General features: G+C 36.3%; 4 protein-coding genes across 5 annotated transcripts; 3 read left to right on the top strand and 1 right to left on the bottom strand.

Annotated features, from left to right (window-relative positions):
- The first annotated feature begins 599 nt into the window (after positions 1–599).
- Positions 600–9,525, top strand: prodha (proline dehydrogenase (oxidase) 1a). The gene is made up of 14 exons (XM_055040517.1): positions 600–1,048; positions 1,132–1,340; positions 3,053–3,087; positions 3,704–3,853; positions 4,284–4,348; positions 4,548–4,664; positions 4,830–4,909; positions 5,046–5,127; positions 5,627–5,719; positions 5,939–6,085; positions 6,525–6,700; positions 6,788–6,886; positions 7,058–7,146; positions 7,963–9,525. The coding sequence occupies exons 1-14, from the start codon at positions 704–706 to the stop codon at positions 8,151–8,153; spliced, it is 1,878 nt and encodes a 625-aa protein (XP_054896492.1). The 5' UTR covers positions 600–703; the 3' UTR covers positions 8,154–9,525.
- Positions 9,526–10,821: 1,296 nt separating this feature from the next.
- On the top strand, positions 10,822–14,942 carry gal3st1b (galactose-3-O-sulfotransferase 1b). 2 transcript variants are annotated; one of them, XM_055040397.1, is made up of 3 exons: positions 10,822–10,898; positions 11,639–11,778; positions 13,254–14,942. In XM_055040397.1, exons 2-3 carry the CDS (start codon positions 11,660–11,662, stop codon positions 14,392–14,394), a joined length of 1,260 nt encoding a protein of 419 aa, XP_054896372.1. In that variant the 5' UTR covers positions 10,822–10,898; positions 11,639–11,659; the 3' UTR covers positions 14,395–14,942. The 2 variants fall into 2 exon arrangements, with proteins under 2 accessions (XP_054896372.1, XP_054896371.1); XM_055040396.1 differs by lacking the exon at positions 10,822–10,898 and having other exon boundaries at positions 11,514–11,778.
- Positions 14,943–16,056: 1,114 nt separating this feature from the next.
- On the bottom strand, positions 16,057–16,710 carry LOC129366526 (cytochrome b-c1 complex subunit 9). The gene is made up of 2 exons (XM_055040442.1): positions 16,551–16,710; positions 16,057–16,389 (listed from the first exon to the last, which is right to left on the bottom strand). The coding sequence occupies exons 1-2, from the start codon at positions 16,689–16,691 to the stop codon at positions 16,342–16,344; spliced, it is 189 nt and encodes a 62-aa protein (XP_054896417.1). The 5' UTR covers positions 16,692–16,710; the 3' UTR covers positions 16,057–16,341.
- A 39-nt stretch (positions 16,711–16,749) lies between these two features.
- zmat5 (zinc finger, matrin-type 5) lies at positions 16,750–20,372 on the top strand. Its single transcript, XM_055040441.1, has 6 exons — positions 16,750–16,929; positions 17,448–17,592; positions 18,029–18,091; positions 18,239–18,319; positions 18,599–18,707; positions 18,815–20,372. The coding sequence occupies exons 2-6, from the start codon at positions 17,466–17,468 to the stop codon at positions 18,960–18,962; spliced, it is 528 nt and encodes a 175-aa protein (XP_054896416.1). The 5' UTR covers positions 16,750–16,929; positions 17,448–17,465; the 3' UTR covers positions 18,963–20,372.
- Positions 20,373–20,429: the final 57 nt, after the last annotated feature.

Here is a 20,429-nt window from a genome sequence, read left to right as displayed (position 1 = left end):
GGAGTAGTTTTAGTGCATCGTACTGAAATATTGCTCGCTTCAGTAATATTTTTATGAAATATAATTCATCTTTCTTGAATTAAAAAAATAGATTTTAACTACGACGAATGACGTTAATGAATGAACAATCAACACATTTTAACCAAAAATGTATGAGACAAAGAAACACACATAAAGCTCATGATAAACTGAGACACAGCTTTGTTGTCCTAATATTATTTGCTGAGCCTGCTGTGCCATTTGGAGATCAAGCATATGTACTATGTATTGTCATTTAAAGTATTTACAACGGGGTTTGACGTAGACACAATAATGGTAAAAGTCTTTCTTTTGCTTGAATTAGTGTTTTTTAAACTATGTCATTTATTTTTCATATATATTTTAGCCTTTTGAATCTGCTCACAACTTCTTTTGTCTGTCTGATGATATAATTTTTTTAGTAGTAATGCATGTTAGATAATGGATGGATGAATATAATAACAAAAGGATAATCTGTTGGATTCCTTGTGGAATATTTTATTTTATTTTAGTAAGGGCGCGTGCTTCGACATGTGAGGAACCTCCCCTCGCGACCTGAGAGATGAGTTAACATCCGCACCGACTCGCGCGCTCATTACACAACCGTCATCCATTGAAGCAGTAGGCAAGCAGCCCGGAACTGGTCTCTGCGTTTCAAAAACACTCACTGAAAGAAGGGGGAAACATGTCCTACACGAAGTTTGTTGCGTCTCTTGCTCGAGCGAAGTCGGGAAACATCAACAAAATTCGCATTTCACCTTCAAGATGTCGGTCAACTGTGGTATCCCCGAAGAGCCAGGAAGAGAAGGAGCCGCAGCGGCAGTTAGAGGGCTGCGCGGTGGTGGATGCTGTCCCGATAGAACTCATCAGCCAGACCAAAAACGCCAAAGACGTGCGTCTGAACAGAATTCACGTCGACTTCGACAACACCGAAGAGGCGTACAAAAGTAAGAATAACATCGAGCTGCTGCGAAGTCTGCTGGTCTTCAACCTGTGTACAATTGACATTCTTGTTGAGAAGAATAAGGAGGTGAGTTCATCTGAAGAAGTTGTAGCGCAGCTTGCAAATGGAAAATAACTCAGCGTTATAACCTCTTCTCCATGCTCTTTCAGCTGATGGAACTCAGTAAGAAGCTACTGGGTCAGCGGTTGTTTGAGAAGCTGATGAAGATGACCTTCTATGGTCAGTTTGTGGCAGGGGAAGACCATAACGCTATTAAACCTTTAATCCACAAGAACCAGGCTTTTGGTGTGGGGGCAGTGCTGGACTACAGTGTGGAAGAAGATCTGACACAAGAGGAGGCAGAGAAGAAAGAAATGGAGTAAGTACAGAGCCATTAAAATACTACTAAAAAACCCCATTTATTTTAGAAACTTCAACACATTATATGGGTCAAATACACACAGATGAATGTTTGAAAACTCTTATTTCTGTAAATAATTTCCCATTTAAATGTAATAAAAATATAAAATTTTAATTTATAATATCTACACCAGACCAATGACAAAAAATAGTATTAAAAACAAAAATGCGTACTTATAGAAATGAATGTTTAATTTCCTGCTTAAAGGATGTTATTTTGAAAAGGTACTTGTAATCTGAGAAACGGGCTACATCTGAACACATATTCTAATTTATTGAATATAACTGTATTCAAAGGTTGAGTTGTCTGCAATGTGAATTCAGGTTTGTATTTCAGTAGTTGTACCACTGTTTAGTAAGCTTCACATGTAAAAGGAGGGCAGGCCCTTTCCTCTGTAGTTATATAACATGCTTAATACATGCAAACCAGTTGAAACAAGTACATTTGCCTTATATCCTGTTTTTATCTTAATGGGCGTGCCTGCACCACAACAGAGTTTTTCTGTTCAAGCCTTTGTTGTCATTCAATAATAACACAAACGCACTAAAACTGGAAATTCAGAAGGATATTTAAAGTAAGAGAGTGAAAACCATCTCCCTGCATATTTGTAATGTGAGTAGAGTGTTTTGGATTGCATCTGCAGGAATAACATTAAATACCACTGACAAGACACATTTCCAGAGACTCCTTCTTTACAGGAGTATGACTGAGGTGAAATGATGTCCAATAATAGCATTAAAATATTGAGGTATTTAAGCACATTTACCATATGGAAATTGCTCAGTAATTGCTTCAGAAAGTGTTTTTTTAGGTCTTTTTTGTGTTTAGATTTATGTTTAAATATGATAGTTGTTCTAATTACCCCAACTGTTAGTTACATTTTATAATTTGCATGGGAATTTTTCCAATTTGGAATATTTTCAGAAGTAGTCAGCTTAACATGTAAAGATAGACAAAGAAACCAGAGGTTTTCCTCAAATTACATTCAGAAAAAAAATTTGATTTCATCTTTTAAATTTAAATATTTTCTTTCCATCCATAAACTCTGTAATATTCCACTGTACTGTACTTTCTGCCCTTATTTTATCGCTTCATGGATTGCTTCCGTTATGACTCCTGTTCTGTGTAATCTACAGCATGTTTTTCCACCTCTTTAAAGGCCTGTAATCAAATCTTAAAGCGTTTTATATTCGTTTTCAACAAGGAGCAGTTCTTGTCCCCTATTGGCCAATTGGGACATACCTCCCTCTTCTGATTGGTTGGATCTGATATCCAGCTGGAGGAGTGGACATTATTAAAAGGCTGCCAACTCTTAAGGCTGATGTGTTGTGACTTTTTATTATACACTTTTACCCTTGCAAAGAAGGATTGTGGACTTTTCTCTGGTGCAATAAACACAGTTTGTTTTTGTCCAAATGCTTTTACTATGAAAAACAACATTTTCTGTTTTTCAGTCCCTTCTTTGATGAAATATCAAGAAGAATGTTTGCCTCATTATAAAGAGAAAAAGGCAAAATATCTCAGCAAGTCATCATAAATCAGAATCACGTTGTTTCTCAGCATATGAGCTTAACTGTGAAAATATAATTTATCAGTAAAAAAATGTTTATTCATACATTCTATAAAGAATAACCGAGTCTTCTAATGCAAATCTCCTTTATTTTTCCCAGTTCCTGTGTTTCTGAAGCAGAGAAGGAAAGCCCAGGTGTGTATATTGGTTCACATTAGGGATGATTTATTTATTTAAAGTTGTGCAACATATCAGGTTACATGCTCCATGTAGTAAGAAGCGACAGGGGAGAAGAGGGATTGCCTTTCTTTGGAATGATGACACTGCAAGTGAAAGCCGTTTTAGTGCAGAGTGACATGCTGGACTCTCATGCCAACATTTGCTTTTGGCTGGTCTGCACTGGTTGTAGCTGGTTCTTGTTAGGTACAAGACGTCCAGTGCAGCTGCTGCAGCAGGATGACGTTTGATTCACGTGAATAGTTTAACCCTTACAACACAGCTACAAGGCTTTCTCTGAAAGAAATGTTCCTCCATGTATGTTCATCTGGTTTATAAGTCTAGCTATATTATTATTTGTATATGTTTCATGATATAACATTGCATGTGAAATAGCTCAGCTCTATAAGATGAAATACAATTAAACTAATGATAACTTTTATCATTTTGATACAAAGATTTGCATCAAAACTCTAGAACTGAGTTACAACATAATTCAATTCTAGTTTATGAAAAGTAAATTACTCCATAAAAATCAAAGTTGAAGTGCACTGTTTCCTCACATAAGTTGGTTACGATCAGTTTTGCTCTTTAGGTGCAGGTCATGGTGAAAAGAAGTACAAGGCCCACCGTCAGTTTGGGGACAGACGTGGAGGTGTCATCAGTGCTCGCACATACTTTTATGCTGATGAAGCCAAATGTGACAATCAAATGGAGACATTCATAAACTGTATTAAAGCGTCAGGTAAGTAGTATCTGAAGCAGTTAGGGAATAACGTATGTGGTTTTTATTTTTAAAGTAAAAAAGGTCAAAAAAATGAATGCATTATTAATACAAGAAGGACAGAGTTGACTTGAAGATTGTATATTTGTACTAGTTGTGTGAAGAGCTGGTATGTAGGCAATATTTTCTGTGCAGTAGAACAAGGTCACTGTGTTATTCCTCTGAGTTTATGATGGAGTCAAGACATTCACTGACCATTAAAGCAAATGAAAGCAGATCAAACTTCACAAACATCATTGCTGATTAAGCAAACAGTATACTGTGGATTTTTGCAAGTCTATTACTCAACATGTTTGCTGTCTGTAGTTTATTGCAACATATAAAAAAGTAAATATTAATTTTAGCAATAAATGACCAGCCACCTTTAAGCCACACTGCTTATTTATTTTAGGTGGAGCTTCTAATGATGGATTCTCTGCAATTAAAATGACTGCACTGGGACGACCACAGTTCCTTGTAAGAATAACTTCACATCTTTTTGTATAAATAATGAACATCATTTCACTAATTTAGCCACTTTTCCATATTTTGGATTACATATAATACTTATCAAAGTTAAATAAATTTACATCAGAGTTGTTATCTGTGTCAGTTGGAACTGCAGTTGACTTTTATTACATATTTATGATTAAAATCGTATCTTTTGTTTAAACAGCTCCAGTTTTCAGAGGTCCTTGTCAAATGGAGGAAGTTCTTTAACTTCCTCGCTGCACAGCAAGGAAAATCTGACATGACTGCTTTGGAGAAAAGACTGGAACTGGAGCAGCTGAAGGTATTTCAGGCCTTTTTTATGTCCTACATGCAGACATGCATGGGACAGGTGTCTGAATATTCTTTTTAGATTATTTTAGAACTCTTCTGTTCGTATATTTATGGGATGTTTACTATTTAAACCAATTTTATTTTTTATTTGTACTATTATATTTTGTTCTTGTAGGAAAGTTTGATTCAAATGGGCGTAGCAGCCAGAGATGACATTGAGAACTGGTTCACTGGGGAGAAGCTGGGTTTGTCAGGGTAAGATAACCTTCCATTTACTGAGAAACAACGGTGGTATCTTTTTCTTATACCTCACTTATTAGCTGGACTTCCTTAAGCTGTATAAAGGGTTTATCTGAATTTATTGCATTTCTATTGCATTTGATATCCCCAGAACAATCGACTTGCTGGACTGGAACAGTCTGATAAATGATACAACAAAAATGTCCAATCTGCTCATGGTGCCAAATCTTGAGGTGAGTTATTGCAACTTTTTTGGTGTTTTCAGAGGTGATCTGGTGATAAATTGGCAGTTGTTGCAATGCATGCTGCATACCTACAAAACCTTTAAATTAACAACTTGTCAGATAAACCTATGTGGTTAATGCCTCATTTTGAAAGCAAAGTATGAGTAACAGATGCAGATATAGCATCAGTCGACAGATGCAGATATAGCATCTGTTACTCAGGAACAGAAATGTAGATGCTGGCAAGAACATCTCTTCCACTTTATGCTTGATTTCCTGTTCATTTAGTGGAAAATAATCAGATCTAAATTCACTGATGTGGAAAAAAACATCTACCTCACCCCCAACTGAAAAATATTGGAATCACAATTTAGAAAAAAGACAGACCCCAAATATTGGAGAAACTTGTACTGATCATCCTGCAGTTTTCTCTGTATGACACACGCTGTGGTAAGGAGTTCATATTCTTCAATAAGAGTGCTGATGGCTTTGTGTTTTGGTTGTGCAGACAGGCCAGCTAGAATCTTTGTCAAACAAGTTTACAGCCGAGGAGGAGAGCCAGATGAAAAGAATGCTGCAGAGAGTCGACATTCTAGCAAAGGTGAGAACTCAGAAAGATTACCAAAGTTATTACTAGTACATTAAATGATACATAAATGCAAATTGATTATAACTTACCATAGAAGTGCTGTTTAAGGAAAAACAAAATCCCAAAGACAGATATTAACTACAGGGCCTGTTTGCCTTGTGCATATATTCAATTACTGTTGTAATATATATTATCAAGAAGCATTATGAGAACGACTGCTTTGTGCTTCAGCATGCTTTGGAGAATGGAGTGAGGCTCATGGTGGATGCAGAGCAGACATACTTCCAACCAGCGATCAGTCGACTCACCTTGGAGATGCAGAGGAAGTTCAACAGAGAAAAGCCAGTGATTTTCAACACTTACCAGTGTTATCTTAAGGTGAATATTATTATTTATTATGAATTTTGAAGGTTTGATGTTGATTTTACAGTGTAATTGTATGGAAGGTTACTGTTTTTGAAACTGTAAAATTGTGAAAGATCACTTTGTTTTCTTATACTTGATTTTATTCCTTACAATTTTTGATGAAGTTATGGTAATAATTAAAGGTTGTTATAAATATTTTCACCTTTTGAAACTCTGGACATTTTTCTTAATAAAAATGTGTAGCCATCCAGAATATTACCGTTTTCTTACAATCTTATTACAATTTGTTTCAGATTAAATTCAGTAAAAAAAGAAATAATAACTTTCTCACAGTTACAACACATATGTTATCAAATGTCTTCATTGTGAAAAAAATAATATTTTCTGAAAGCCTAAATAAGACTGAGTGTTACTAATTCTCATATTTTTTCTATTGTCAATGGTTTTCTAGGAAGCTTACGACAATGTGACTTTGGATGTAGAGTTGTCCCGACGAGAGGGTTGGTACTTTGGTGCCAAACTCGTTCGTGGAGCTTATATGTACCAAGAGAGAGCCAGAGCCCAGGAGATTGGCTACGAAGACCCAATAAACCCCGACTACGAAGCCACAAACAGGATGTACCACAAGTCAGTCTTGACTTGGTTCCCAGAGCCTTTCTGTACTTCAGTCAGATAGTTTTTGTATCCCTAACATTTGGCTTTTTGTTTGTCCAGGTGTTTGGAGTATGTCCTGGAGGAGATTGAACACAACAGAAAAGCAAATGTCATGGTTGCTACTCACAATGAGGACACTGTGAAGTTCACTCTTGAAAAGTATGTTTTTGTCTCTGTCCTATATAAAAATCAAAATGAAGGTTGAATATTGCTCCTTCAGTAGAAATCCCAGATTGTATTGAAGTATCAAACAGTCCTAATAGCGCTGATTTATGAAAATGTCTCACAAGTCTTTAGATAACCTCATGTGTGTTTTTCCAATTTTTTCAGGATGAATGAAATGGGTCTGTCACCCACGGAGAATAAAGTTTACTTTGGACAGCTGCTCGGCATGTGTGACCAGATCAGCTTCCCGCTAGGTACGTTGCATGCAGCTCAGATACTAAAAGCAAACACGAGGTTATGAAATCACAAAGGCTTACGTCACAGCCTCAGGTGGCCGCAAAGGCTCAGCTAAAACACGATCCCCACAAACGTCAGCCTAGTCACAGTCAGGCGAGCCGATGACCTTTAAAAAAGACCTGCAGTGAAATGTGTTGAGAGAAAACAAATTTCTGGTGTCCTTTAGTTAAAGTTGTCCATCATTACATCACAACTTTTGGTGTCAACCCAGTATTACCCAATTTGACCTATAGTAACACTATGCAGATGATGTGAGAACTGAGAATTAAATTATATTGCTATTCTTTTAATTAAACACTAAATACAATACTTGAGTCAATATTTTCTAAAGGCACTTTTTGTTGCAATTGCACCTGCAAGTTTTTGAAGGTAGGTCTATATCAATCAAGTAAGTTTTGATTTAAACCACTTCAATTATCTTTATTCCATTTAAACTCTTTTGCTTTTCGAAGAGATGTTCCTTCAGGATTAACCTGTATTTACCACTATCTGTCTTCATATGAATCCTTACAAGCTAATCTGTCCCTGCTGAAAAAAATCATGCTCACTGCAGTTTTAGTCGGAGGCTAAGAGGTTCACTTTTCTGTGATCTGACCAGAACCCCTTATTTCTAAAACAGCTTTACTCTTTATCCCTGAATTGTCTTTTGAATTCTTTGATCTTGTAGACAAGATTTGAAAACTGTTTCAGTCTCGAAGTCATGACATTGTATGCTCACACGGTGGCAACAGTGAGCTTTACATCTTTGTCTTTCGTCTCCGTGCTGGAAACAGGTCAAGCAGGTTTCCCAGTGTACAAGTACGTCCCATACGGCCCCGTCAATGAGGTGATCCCTTATCTGTCTCGTCGGGCTCAAGAGAACCGGGGCTTCATGAAAGGATCCCAGAGGGAGCGCAGCCTGCTGTGGAACGAGCTGAGGCGCAGGTTTCTGGGTGGTCAGATTTTCTACAAGCCTGTCTATTAAAAACATATAGACTGAAATATCTGAAAACATTCCACCAGCAAACACTGTTTTCTCTTTTAACTTTTTCTTAGGAGTTTTTTTTTTTCCTTAATTGCACTGGACAGAAGAAAAATATGTTTTACTAAAAGTTGTATCAGGTCTGATATGTATATTGAGAAGCGTATGCAAGAGACAATACTAGAGAGCTGAGTTTTAAATGATTAACCATGTGAAAGCTCAATTAGTTCTGAAGCTTTCACAAAAATCATCTTCTTCATTTCCTTCTTCTAAGGAAGAAGGAAATGCCTATCCTTTCTGAGGACAAAGAAATCATGAATGAAAGTTTAAGTGTTTAGTTTGAATGCCAAATGTAGTTTGGCTGTATAGAAACTCATGTGCTTTTAAAGTTAAAATGCTTGTATGTTTTTACACCTCTTCCTTGAATGTGCCTTGTAATTTTAACAAAACTAGGTCATATTCATAGAATATAAATAATTATGTCATTCTTTACAACTTCAAGTTTTGTTGCAGTGCAACACTCCAGAATCTTTTAATTTGTTGATTTGCATGTTTAATATTGCTGACTTTTTCTTGAAACAATTTAAGAAAATGTTTTTCTGGACTGTTATAGTACTGATAAAATAAAAATAACTTAAATATTAAATGTTGGTTATTTTCATGTTTGGTTTAATGGTTGAATTTGTAAGTTTAATCAGAGTATCGCTGTGTTTTTTACTGAACCAGTCTTTAAAAGAGTGACTCCTACCATGGATGCATTCTTCACATGTGACAGGTCTTAGAAGTTTTAAATTTCATTTTCAGCTAAATGCTTGAGATGTTCTTGTTATCAAACAATGACAGCATTGATTCAAAGGAAGAACAAAACATGAACTATCATGTTTCAGTCTAACTAAGCCTTTTGAAAACACTGAATGAAATGTTTTTTTCTGGAAATGTTTCCATGAAACAGTGGCCCGCTTATATGAACTGGACTTTGACTGTTCTTAGAAAAACCGGTTGTATCAGATCAGTTTTATTGCTTTCCAAACCTGACTCATAAGTTTTGATGTAGAAGGGAAGGTTACAATTGAGAAGCAGGAAATGTGTTTGATCCAAATTCTGTTCCGTTCAGAAACTGTCGATGTGACAAAAAGCTTGGACATGAATAAATGTTTACGTTTCAGCTGCAATTGTCACAAATGTATACATGTAAACTAGCAATAATTTCAACCTCTTTGATTATTGGCAATGGACCACTGGTACAATATGCTTATTAATCTGATGTTAGTGGGGGGGTTTTCTCGTAACACCTTTTTTTAAGTTGAAATTTATATTTTCATGTACTTTGTTTTTGTGAATTATGACCTTAAAAAATAAAATTGCATTAAAAATACTTGGATTTTCTTTTTACATTCTATTTGACTTAAATGATGCTTGGATCAAATTCCCCACAGATATTTCTTCTTTAGGGTTATGCAGTATTTTTTTTGTCAGCTCCTCATGCATGTGCACGCTTTGATCTTATCTTGCATTAAACTGGATTTTTAGATCTTTCTCTGATGTACTTTCATGACAACAACATTAATTGTTTTGACATTAGTTGGGTTCCCACTGTCAAACTGCTGAAACAAACATTAATCGCCCAGAGCCATCACCTGCTGAGGCAACACCTGTAATCTGATATCTGATAGCAAAACAAAAACAAGTATGTCTATACTTGCAGTATATTCCAAGACTTGCTCATATACTTTTTACACCAATTGGTTAATTATGTTTGTTGCAAAACAGTAGGTTTGGTTTGGCTTTGAATAACAAGTGCTAAAGGCAATTGTTAACAAAGTTTGTATTTCAGAGAAAATTTACCAAGTTGGGGCAAAACTTACTTCTTAGGAAATAATAGCCAAACTGCTGAGGGCCACTGGCCTAATCAAAGTAGTTAATCCAACTGAGAAACTATAACAAAACTTTAGAATTATTGTTCACAGACACTTGAGCTATTTTACAAAGAAATTTAGATCTCTAAACAACAAAACATAGATTAATCCACACACTTACAAAGCACACATGCACACTGTTATACTTAAGGGCAATCTAAATAGACCAGTCAACCTAAAAAGTGTTTGGACTGTGGGAGGAAGCCGGAGTGCCCATGCTTTCAATGGGAGAACATAATAACTGCAGAAATACCTCAGGTTGGGATTAAGGTGGTAACAAGATTAAACATTTTAAAGATGTGGCTGAATTTTTTTAGCTGGGTAAATAATCTGATAATCAGGCCATGTCATGCTTTTATTTTCATGCTCATGAACCTATTTGATATCCACACCCAAGGTTAGCCGTCTCTAAGATGTTGTTTTCGACATCTGAGAATGAGAAATATCAGAGTATTTAACAATTCTATACAATTATTAAATTATCGTGTGATGTTGTACATAAAATATATTTTCCTTGCCAGATTTTTTCTTCATAACATGTGATGTTAATCCAGTCAACATATTTTTTTTTAAAGGATGCCTTGTGACTTACTTTTAAAGATTATTGATAGCATTATGCATTCTTCCTTGTCACAGATCTAAAGATGTATTCTTCAGGTGAAACCTGTCTGTCACATTCAGGCTTTGTGGGAGGAGATCTGATTTCTCGAATACTAAGAACAGCCAACGGGGTGGAATCTCCAGGAAGGTTTACAGCATGAAGAGAGAGGTTGTTTTCAATTTGGAGAAGGTACAGTAATCAGAGTGGCTTCTCTAATGTTACCTCCTCTGGGTAAGTTCAAAGATTTTTGCTTGGTTCTTTTCCCGTTCTTTAAGCATCTGAGTACTGAATGTGGCTCGTGGTTTACGAGACACATTCTGTTTTTGTAGGCTGTTTTTATTTTTGCTTTTTGAGAAAAGGTTTCAAGACTTTTCCTTTGTGCATAGGCTTTAATCCAGCAGTAAATTAACATGTAACACAGGCTTAAGTTTTATGAGTTTTAGAAGAAATATTGTATTAAACATCGACAGTGGATTATTATGTACTTGGAAAACAAGTTAGATTATGCAGCCCAACAGGCACACCTACTTAAATGAGACTGCCAGCTTGAAATGCCTATTTTGTCAGGTACCAGTTCACTGTGTAGTGAGTATCTGTTTAGATATTTGTCTTTTTTACTCTTCAAATGTGTCTGCAGTAATAGCGTAGTTTAGGTTCCTCTTGGAATGAGAATGATTGTCTCTTCTTTTATTGTTTTTGTTAAAACTTGAAATTTAATCACAGTTTCCATGTTTCCAGTAACAACATGAGGGCTGTGTGCTCTATTTGAGAAAAAACAAAGACTCTCCATTTATCTTTCTTATCTTTAGTCTTTGTTTCTCCTTTTCCCATGAAGACTTTTTTGTTTTAGAAAATGTAAATGTTACAGCAGGATGATATTATAATTTGAAAATGTTTTGCAGACTTGGCTGCAGTGCAGCTTTGTATTGGGCAAAATGAGGATTAAATGTTCTCTCCTATTTCATTTTCAGGTTTGGATTTTGCATTTAATAATGTTTAACAAAGGATTTAAATGTAGAGCGGTGGTACGGCGGCTGATGCCCTGGGTTGTATTGACCAAGGTAATGTTGGTCCTCTACTGTTTGACAATGGCACACCAAGAAAATATAAGGTAAATTAATGAAATAAATAAATGGATTTCAATAATGTCAGTCAATACACAAATGTGCTCATCATTGGTATAAACCCTATTAATGATTGGTTGCAAAATTATTTTATTTGAATAGTTTTTTTCCAGGGTGTACTAATTATACTATGAGATTTTTTTCAAAGGTTTACATATAGTTTATGTTTGTTTAATCCACACAGGATCAAAACGTTACATAAAGGTTCAAATACAGAGCCCAATTTATAAAAACCTGAATAAATCTTAATGAGTTGTTTTTTCAATATGCACTTATTACAATCGTCAGCAATCATTTGTCATAATCTAGTTTGATTTTGATCACTCTTTTCGGCAGAAGTGGTATAGAGTTAATTTAAATTGTATGATTTATTGGCTCTAATCCACCTGTTAAACATAATCCACAGATTTGTTTGGATCACTGCTTTGCCTTAATCCATCCCAAAAGCAGTTTGGATATGTTTGGGAACTTTGTCCTATTAGAAAATATAGTTGTATCCTAGTTCCAACCAACTGACTCAAATTGGTTGGAACAAAAGGACATTTGTAACAACTTTTATAAACACTCTGAGTCATAATTCTGCTGTAAAGACGAGGGACGTCATCTCCAGAGAAAATGATTTCCCACTGTTATAAACTAACAGGTTGAGAAGTAATCCTTTCAAGCTTTGAAGAAATTGCAGTTGCCCACATGGTCAAGAAAGTGTCTGCTAGAGACAAGGTTGATGGTAACAAGAAATAAACATGAAGCCTCTTGACACTAGTCATGAGAACTGTGTTTGGATGAGTCAAGCAGAAGCTTTAAACCTTAAAACATCGTACCAACTGTACATAGTGGTGGTAGCAGCATACTGTGTGGCTGTTTTGCTACAAGTGGTGTTTTGTTCAAAGTGGATGCATTGATAAAACAGGCGAATCTCTTCAACTTTATCTAAAATTAATGCCAGGAGTAAAAAATGTGGACGCAATCAGAGAACAATAATTCCAGAACCCTCATCAAATGGGTTTTTAGAAAGGGGAAAGCAGAGTAATGGTAAGACTTACACTGAACTATACTACACTCAAAAACAGGGTCTGTGTCAGCAACTAGCTCATTTTAATTTATTCCAATTCTGCCAAGAAGATGGTGAAAAAAATCCAGCCAGAATTATGACAAAACCATGTTGATGGCAATAAAAAGTGTTTAGGCAAGGAACAGTATTCAAAAAGGGCTTTATCCAAGTACCTCTGAAGGTACTTGAATACCTCACAAGGTGTGTATGGTCAACAAAAAGTATAATTTTGACTCTGTGTGGATCAAAGAAAATCCACAATCTTCAAATTCCAGGTTAGGAATTAATAAAGAAATGTACCATCATTTCAAAATAAATATCTGAAAGCCCTAGATGTGAGCTTCCTGGCCGAAAGTGTATGTACATTTCTGACTACAGAAAGAGTAACCCTACTTTTTGTTTCACTCAAAGTCCCACACAGGAAGAGACGTGTCCCCTCAGCATGGCAAAGACAAGTTCAGGTGACGTCACCGGAAGCCCTGACTCTACGCAGCACTGCTCTCCCAAAGTGAACATCATGTTCATGAAGACTCATAAAACAGCAAGCAGCACTATCCTCAACATCCTGTACAGGTTTGGGGAAAAGCACAAGCTCAGGTTTGCCTTACCTGACAGACGCAATGATTTCTGCTACCCGCAGCCATTCCTGTGCTCCCAGGTGAAGGACTACAGGCCGGGGGCGTGTTTTAACATTGTTTGCAACCACATGCGGTTCAACTATCAAGAAGTGTCCAAACTCTTGCCTCCAAATGCATTGTATGTTACCATCTTACGTGACCCAGTGGATCTCTTTGAGTCAGCTTTCCATTATTACCAAAAACTAATTCCTCTTACTTGGCACATTAGTGGAAATAACAAACTGACTCAGTTTCTGAACAATCCAGAGGCTTTCTACAGTCCGGAAGCTATTAACTCATTCTATCTCAAAAATTTGCTGTTTTTTGACTTCGGTTTTGATAACAACCTTAAAGTCAATGACCCTCATGTCATGAAGGAGATTCAGTATTTATCCAAACGTTTTCATCTGGTTCTTATAGCAGAATACTTTGATGAGTCTCTGATTCTGCTTAAGGATTTACTTTGCTGGTCCATAGAGGACATCCTGTATTTCAAGCTCAATGTTCGCAGAACCTCATCCGTGTCTCGGCTGGACCCTGAGATGAGAGCCAAAGCCCTACAGTGGAACTGGGCCGACTGGAAACTCTATGAACACTTTAATGCCTCTTTCTGGGAGAGAGTGGAGGCTTATGGAAGAACAAGAATGGAACGAGATGTAAATGAGCTGAGAAGAAGAAATGCTGAGATGAGGGCCACCTGCATTGAGGGTGGAGATGCAGTTGAAGCTCAGAAGATTAAAGACACGCATTTCAAGCCTTGGCAGCCCATTGGAGAGAAATCCATCATGGGATACAACTTGAGAAATGACATTAATCCTGAAAGCAGAACAATATGTGCAAAAATGCTCACACCTGAGATCCAGTACTTATCAGACTTGGGAGTAAGCCTCTGGGTGACTAAGCTATGGGCTTGGTTGAAAGATTATATTTTATAAGTGCCTTGTTTTATTTGTATAATTTAACTTAACTTTGTAAAAATGTTTTAAGATGGAATTTAACAGCTGGATGTCCATTTCACAAACGCTATGTTTATGACTAATTTAAAATGTCAGTTCTTGTCAGCTGAATTAAAGTTAATTTCTCTACAAAACAAAAGTGAGGTTTGCTGCACTTCACTCATTTTTTTACATTGCAAGCTTTCACAAAAAGATGAAAATAAACATATTTGTTATGTCTGTTTGTTAAATGTAAAATGCATTAATACTAAAAGCTATTTATTTAGAGCTAAATAAGTGAGTCATTTCTGACAACTTGAATGATTAAAAATTGTAGTTTCTGACAGTGTTTACAGTTTCATTAATGGATTTCAGTTTAAAGTGTAAATTTAGTCCCTTGTTTAGCATCTAAACAATCAGAGGATTAAATGCTAAACCTCTGACTAGGCAGGGAGTATTTCTTCTGGTATTGTGTTAGTTGGACATGATACGTGTTTTCTATCCCTTCTGGTTGATTTCAGTCTGTGTCGATTAAGAATTTCAATAAAAGTTTGGCACAAAACATAATTAAAGCTGAAATCTGATTCATTGTTTATATTTTCCATGGGCTATACCAATTTTGTTTAAGAAATAAGGATAGGTTTTTATAATATCTACTGAGTAATGTATGTCTGAATTTTCTGCACAGAAAAGAGATGTCTTAAAACACAATTTGAGTTATGAAACCTTTCTTTTCCATCTAAGCATAGACAATCTTTATGTTATCTATTGGTCGGGGGGAAAAAAAGATGGAGAACATTAGTATTCTCAATAGCATTGTTAGCATCTCTTTGTAAACCAAATATATTTTAGGTGAAGAAAAGAAGGGAGTCTCTCAGCAGTCTCCATGCAGGAACAACCACTAAATCAAAGTCAGACTTTCTTTGAAACTTTATTGGTCTGTTGCGTTTTTGTCTTTATCAGCATTCAGAGTTCTGGCCAAAACTAAATGCCTTATCCAATGCAAGTGCTCATCTGGACACTGGTGCCACTTTGGGTCGACTGTAAATGATTAGAAACCCCTGGCTAGAACTGCCATGGGTTTGATTACCTGTAGTGTTAGTGAGAAACCTGGAGGACTAATAGTCACCTGCATGCAAAGCCTCCAGAAGGTGTGGCTAATCTCACATAATATTACCAGTTACCTTTTATTAATACAATATAATTTTGACTTGGGCAATAAACTAAATTATTGCACCTGTGTTGTTTTGCAAAATATATGGTTAGCGTTATTCAAAGCATGTATTAAGTTTATATTGTCATAGTTATACCTGGGGTTTTATGTCACACCATGTCCATGTTTAAGCAATACTCTACTTTCAAAACCCCATCAGTTTAAAGTCACTGTATCACATCATGAGGGAGACATCACAAAGATGTAGCAATTAGACAATGGGATAGAGAATAGTCTGATGTAATTATTTTACTATATTCCTATTTCCTCCTACTTATTCAAACTAGGGAAAGACTGGTTTTCCAGACTGCATAAAAACCTTAAACAGTGCAACAGGCTTTCTTGTAAGAGAAATAAAGCAGTTACTTTATCAAATGCAATAGAGACACTTTGACATAGACATTTAAGTTAACTAGAACACAAGAAGAAAACAAAACAAAAGCCCTGCATGACACTGAAACATGTTTAATATAACAATTTACAATCTGAAGACAATGAAATCAATAGAAACATCTTCAAGGGTAAAGGACGAGCTTTGATCCATTTCCCTGGTGGTCGGGAAAGCCTTGCAGCCTCCGCAGGTCCTCTCAGAGCCTCCTCCAGCCTGGGCATGACTTAGTGCACATTGTCCAAGATGACAGCTGCTTCATTCAGGTGCTGAATCCAGGAATATATGATGATGGAAACTGGACAACACATTAGCACTCCAGCCTTATGAATCCGAGGGTGGCGTCCTACTCTTCTTTGTTCTCATAGTTGTGTTTGATGTGTTTCCATAGTTTCTGTAACGAGTCACAATGAGGTAATATTAGATACTTCATACAAAAAGACGAAACTTAACCAACAGTCATTAACAGACTCGGCTAGCCAAGCTAAGCTAACAGTAGCTTCGTCCTGTCCTCACAAGGTCAGCGCCGATAAAAACAACCAGGGATGGACCTACCCCGCGGTTCATCTGCTCAAAAATCGCGTCACCGCCTTGGTCAAACACCCGCTCAAATAAGACGGCTCCGACCATGATGGTCACAGCGAAGGTGGACGTCCTCCTGAAGAGGAGATTGTAGACGGTCTTAGCCAGCGCCATGTCGTCGGTGTAATGTGCACTGCGCAATAGCGGAAGTGGACACACATGACAACTTCCTCTGCTCAGGTCTCCGTTTTCCCAGCTTATTCACAGCTACCAGCTAAAAGCTACAAACATGTTTTAGTGACCGCAGAAAAGCCGTGTTTTGATTTTGAAATGTTGGTACATGTTATAGCAAACGCTTAAGAGCCACAGTGGAGTTTTGTCAGTGCTGTATAAGGACAATTAACATTTAACGGTATGTCAGAGGGCATATTAGTAAACCACTTAATGTTCCAGATGGTTTCCAAAACAGCTACTTCTTTTCCAGAAGTATTTGTTTAATTTAAAATCGCTTAATGTTGTTTTGACCAGTATTTGTTTGCTGTTTAAGAATTGTGTGCGTGTGTGTTAGTTATTTGTCTGATTAGCCACTATTTAAGTTCGCCTGATGTCTTGTTTGTTAGGTAAGTTTGTGCTTGTGTTGAAGTCTGTCATGCTGACCTCAGTTTTGGGCCCAATTCATAATTTTGGAAAACGTTTTTGACGCTTTTGTAATAAATTCTGATTATTTTTTAAACAATTCAGTGTCACTATGGCTGGTTTGTCTAAATCCTTGACAGACTGATGGAAACATTTATTTAATATTTGTATTAATACCTAGAAGCTGATATACCAAGACAAATGAGGGAAATCTTCATTCACCATCATCTAGCAGAAATGTTATTTCTGTTCTAGTCTTTTTTTCTCTCTGCTTACTCTCTCACTTATTGACAGCCCTCTGAGTGGAGCACCATGGGGAAGCGGTATTACTGTGACTACTGTGACCGGTCCTTTCAGGACAACATGCACAACAGGAAGAAACATCTAAATGGTGTTCAGCATCACAGAGCGAAGAAGGCCTGGTTTGACCAATTCAGAGGTGAGATGAGGAGGAATTTGTGACATTTGTTTGATGTGCTTTTTCTTCTAGTTACCATTTTAGTTAACTCCTAAATGAGAAACGTGATCAGTGGACAATTACCTGAAAGCAGATCCCACCAGGAAACAAGCCACAAATATGTTGTTTTTCTGTCAACTTCTAAACTGCTACCTCTACCAAGGAGTCTGCAGTACATTTTTTACAATCAGTGTTCATTGCATGGAATTGATGAGTTAAATCAAAGTTTAACTATTTTAGTTTGAATATATTATTGAAAGACAAGCCGAATTGGGACAAGATGAATTCTTCATTTTCACCGATAACAAGCAAGAATATATATGTGAGCTTTTATTTGGGATCCCCAATATTGACATTTACAGTGCAAAGCTTCATAAGCAACTATAAGGGACACAGAACTGTTTTCTAATTCTTACAGATTCTGCTGCTGTTCTCCATGATGAGCAAATAAAGAAACCCTGCAGGAAGTTTCTCCAAAAAGGTGAAAAAAATGTTCAAACAAAAAAACTAATATTCTCCAAAAAAAAAAAAAAATACTATCCAATCATATTTGATAATAAAATAATAAAATTTAGTGTTATTTTACACAGTAATTTTTTTTTTTTTTTTTTTTTTTTTTTTTTTTTAGGAATATGCGATTTTGGCCCAAACTGCAGATTTTCTCACATGTCTGAAGAGGATCTGTTCAACTTAAAAAGACACATGGAAGGTAATTAGTGGCCACAAGGTGGTGCTGTGTACCATATGATTTTAGGTGTAGATATGAATTTCAGAAGTGATGGTTTCTTTTATAATGACACCATTTTTGGTCTTATTTAAAAGAAAAAAAATCCTATTGACACAACAGGCAATGTGGTTTTAATTTTTTTTTTAAATGAAAGATTAACACTAAAACTAAAGAAATGCTCAACATATTCAAAGATATTAATGAAACACAAATGTATTTAATTTTTCTATTGTAATGAATGCAATATTTCTTTATTTTAAGAGGAAAGACAATACAAAGAGGACTCTGAGGACAGAATTATCTCTGGGCGAAGTATAGAGGAATGGCTCTCCAGAAGGGAAAAGAAGCAAGCTGCTCTTGGTAGCAAAGGGTATGTGCATTCCTTTTCACTTTAATACTTTGGTCTACATGGTTCGCATACCTAATTATTGGTTCTGTTCATTTTGAATTCAATCGTTTAATTATTTATCTCTGCAGAGACTCAAAAACCAAGGAGGACAATGAGGAGGATGAAGCAGAAAGTGATATTCCTCCACAACTCTTCTCCATTCCTGACCTCCCACCCTCACTGTTGCCTCCTCCTCTAGGTGGATGGAGAGTCAGCGCAAGCAGCGAGTGGAGCTGAAGAACATTCATTCCAGGGTTCGAATCCCAATAACTAGGTACATGATGTCTTTAGAGGGACATTTATTTTAAAGAGACTTTTTCACATTTTTGTTTGAGGATATGCTCATGTTTTCAGGTGATATAAAATTCTGCTAAATGTCTAACTTCAGATTGAAGGAAAAAGTTTGAGCAAGAATCCACCAGGCATATTTGGAATCCCCTGAAATACATCTGTTTACTAACATTTACATTGCTGTACTGAAGCAAAAAATATAAGGGATTTTAAGTTATTGTGAAGATTAATAAAAGAAGGAAAAAAAATTACAAAATATGTATTGTTTTATTTGTTTTCATTAGATTATACAGGTGCTTTTGAAACGGAACTGACTTCCTTCCACAGTTGAGAAACAGTCATGTTAGGTTAACAGGTGACCTCAGAAAAGACGGTTTTTATGTTGGTACAGGAAGGATTGACAATCACTCTGGCGGTCATGTATTTTAACTTTTCAGTGGGTGTCAGGACAAGCTTTCTCAACGTCTTAACAGAAATGTAGGAAGCTTTTGTTAGCTGAATTTGTAGAGTTAATTTAAATTGGCTGGTTTTCTGGCTCAGCTCCTACTTAAAACTTGAATTAAAGCTTTGAGATGATTATTCCAGAAGCTTAATGTAAGCAAACTTAAGCTATTTCGACTCATGTTTGGATGAGGTTTTGGGATTGCCTTGTTGGAACATCTGTCTATGTCCATGTTTGGTCGTCTAGCTGTTGAAGTGTTTTGTTTTGTCGTGATCACAGCCAGCACCATACTTGGAAATTGCTGTTATTGGAGACAAATAATTCAGCCGTTTGCAATTGGCTTCTTCTGGGCAGCTTGAAATTTCTGTCAAGCTTTGAGCCATTTATTTTGAAGCCAATGACTTTTTGTTTTCTTTTTGTGCCTTTCAATTAATGAGAGTGTAAAAGTTGTTTCAATGTGAACAATGACATTGTTTATCAAACTTCAAAATAGGTCTGATCCTTTGTGGTTCCTGACTTTTTCAGGCACATCTCCACCAATCTTTTTCTTCTAAGATTGGCAATTTGGTTCTCCTTCTGGACTTTGTGGTGATATCTTGTGTTTACCAATGATTGATTGTTTGAATGGTTGATCTTGAAATATGCAGTTGTTTTAAAAAGCTCCAAAAAACATTGCCAGTTATTTTTCAATCTATGATTCTTCCTAATAGCTGCAGTTTGATGTATTTTGCTGATGGTTGCACTTATTTCAGGCAACATGTTTGAATATATAATATATTCAGAATCACACTGTTTTTCTAACCCGAGGTCTCATGCATATGCCCAATTTTCACCATATTTTCCCTTCATAATTGAATCATTTGTCTTTCTGATTTGACAGCATGCAAATGTCCTCAATAAACCCTGCATCTCTGCAGCTTCCTCACCTTCATTTATTTTTTTTTTAGTAGAGACAGCGCTACAAGATTTTT

The sequence above is a fragment of the Poeciliopsis prolifica genome, unplaced genomic scaffold (assembly GCF_027474105.1).
Source record: "Poeciliopsis prolifica strain line A6 unplaced genomic scaffold, Auburn_PproV2 SCAFFOLD015, whole genome shotgun sequence".
Taxonomy (NCBI): Eukaryota; Metazoa; Chordata; class Actinopteri; order Cyprinodontiformes; family Poeciliidae; genus Poeciliopsis; species Poeciliopsis prolifica.
The sequence above is the reverse complement of the archived record's forward strand: the minus strand, read 5'-3'. Positions and strand labels throughout refer to the sequence as shown.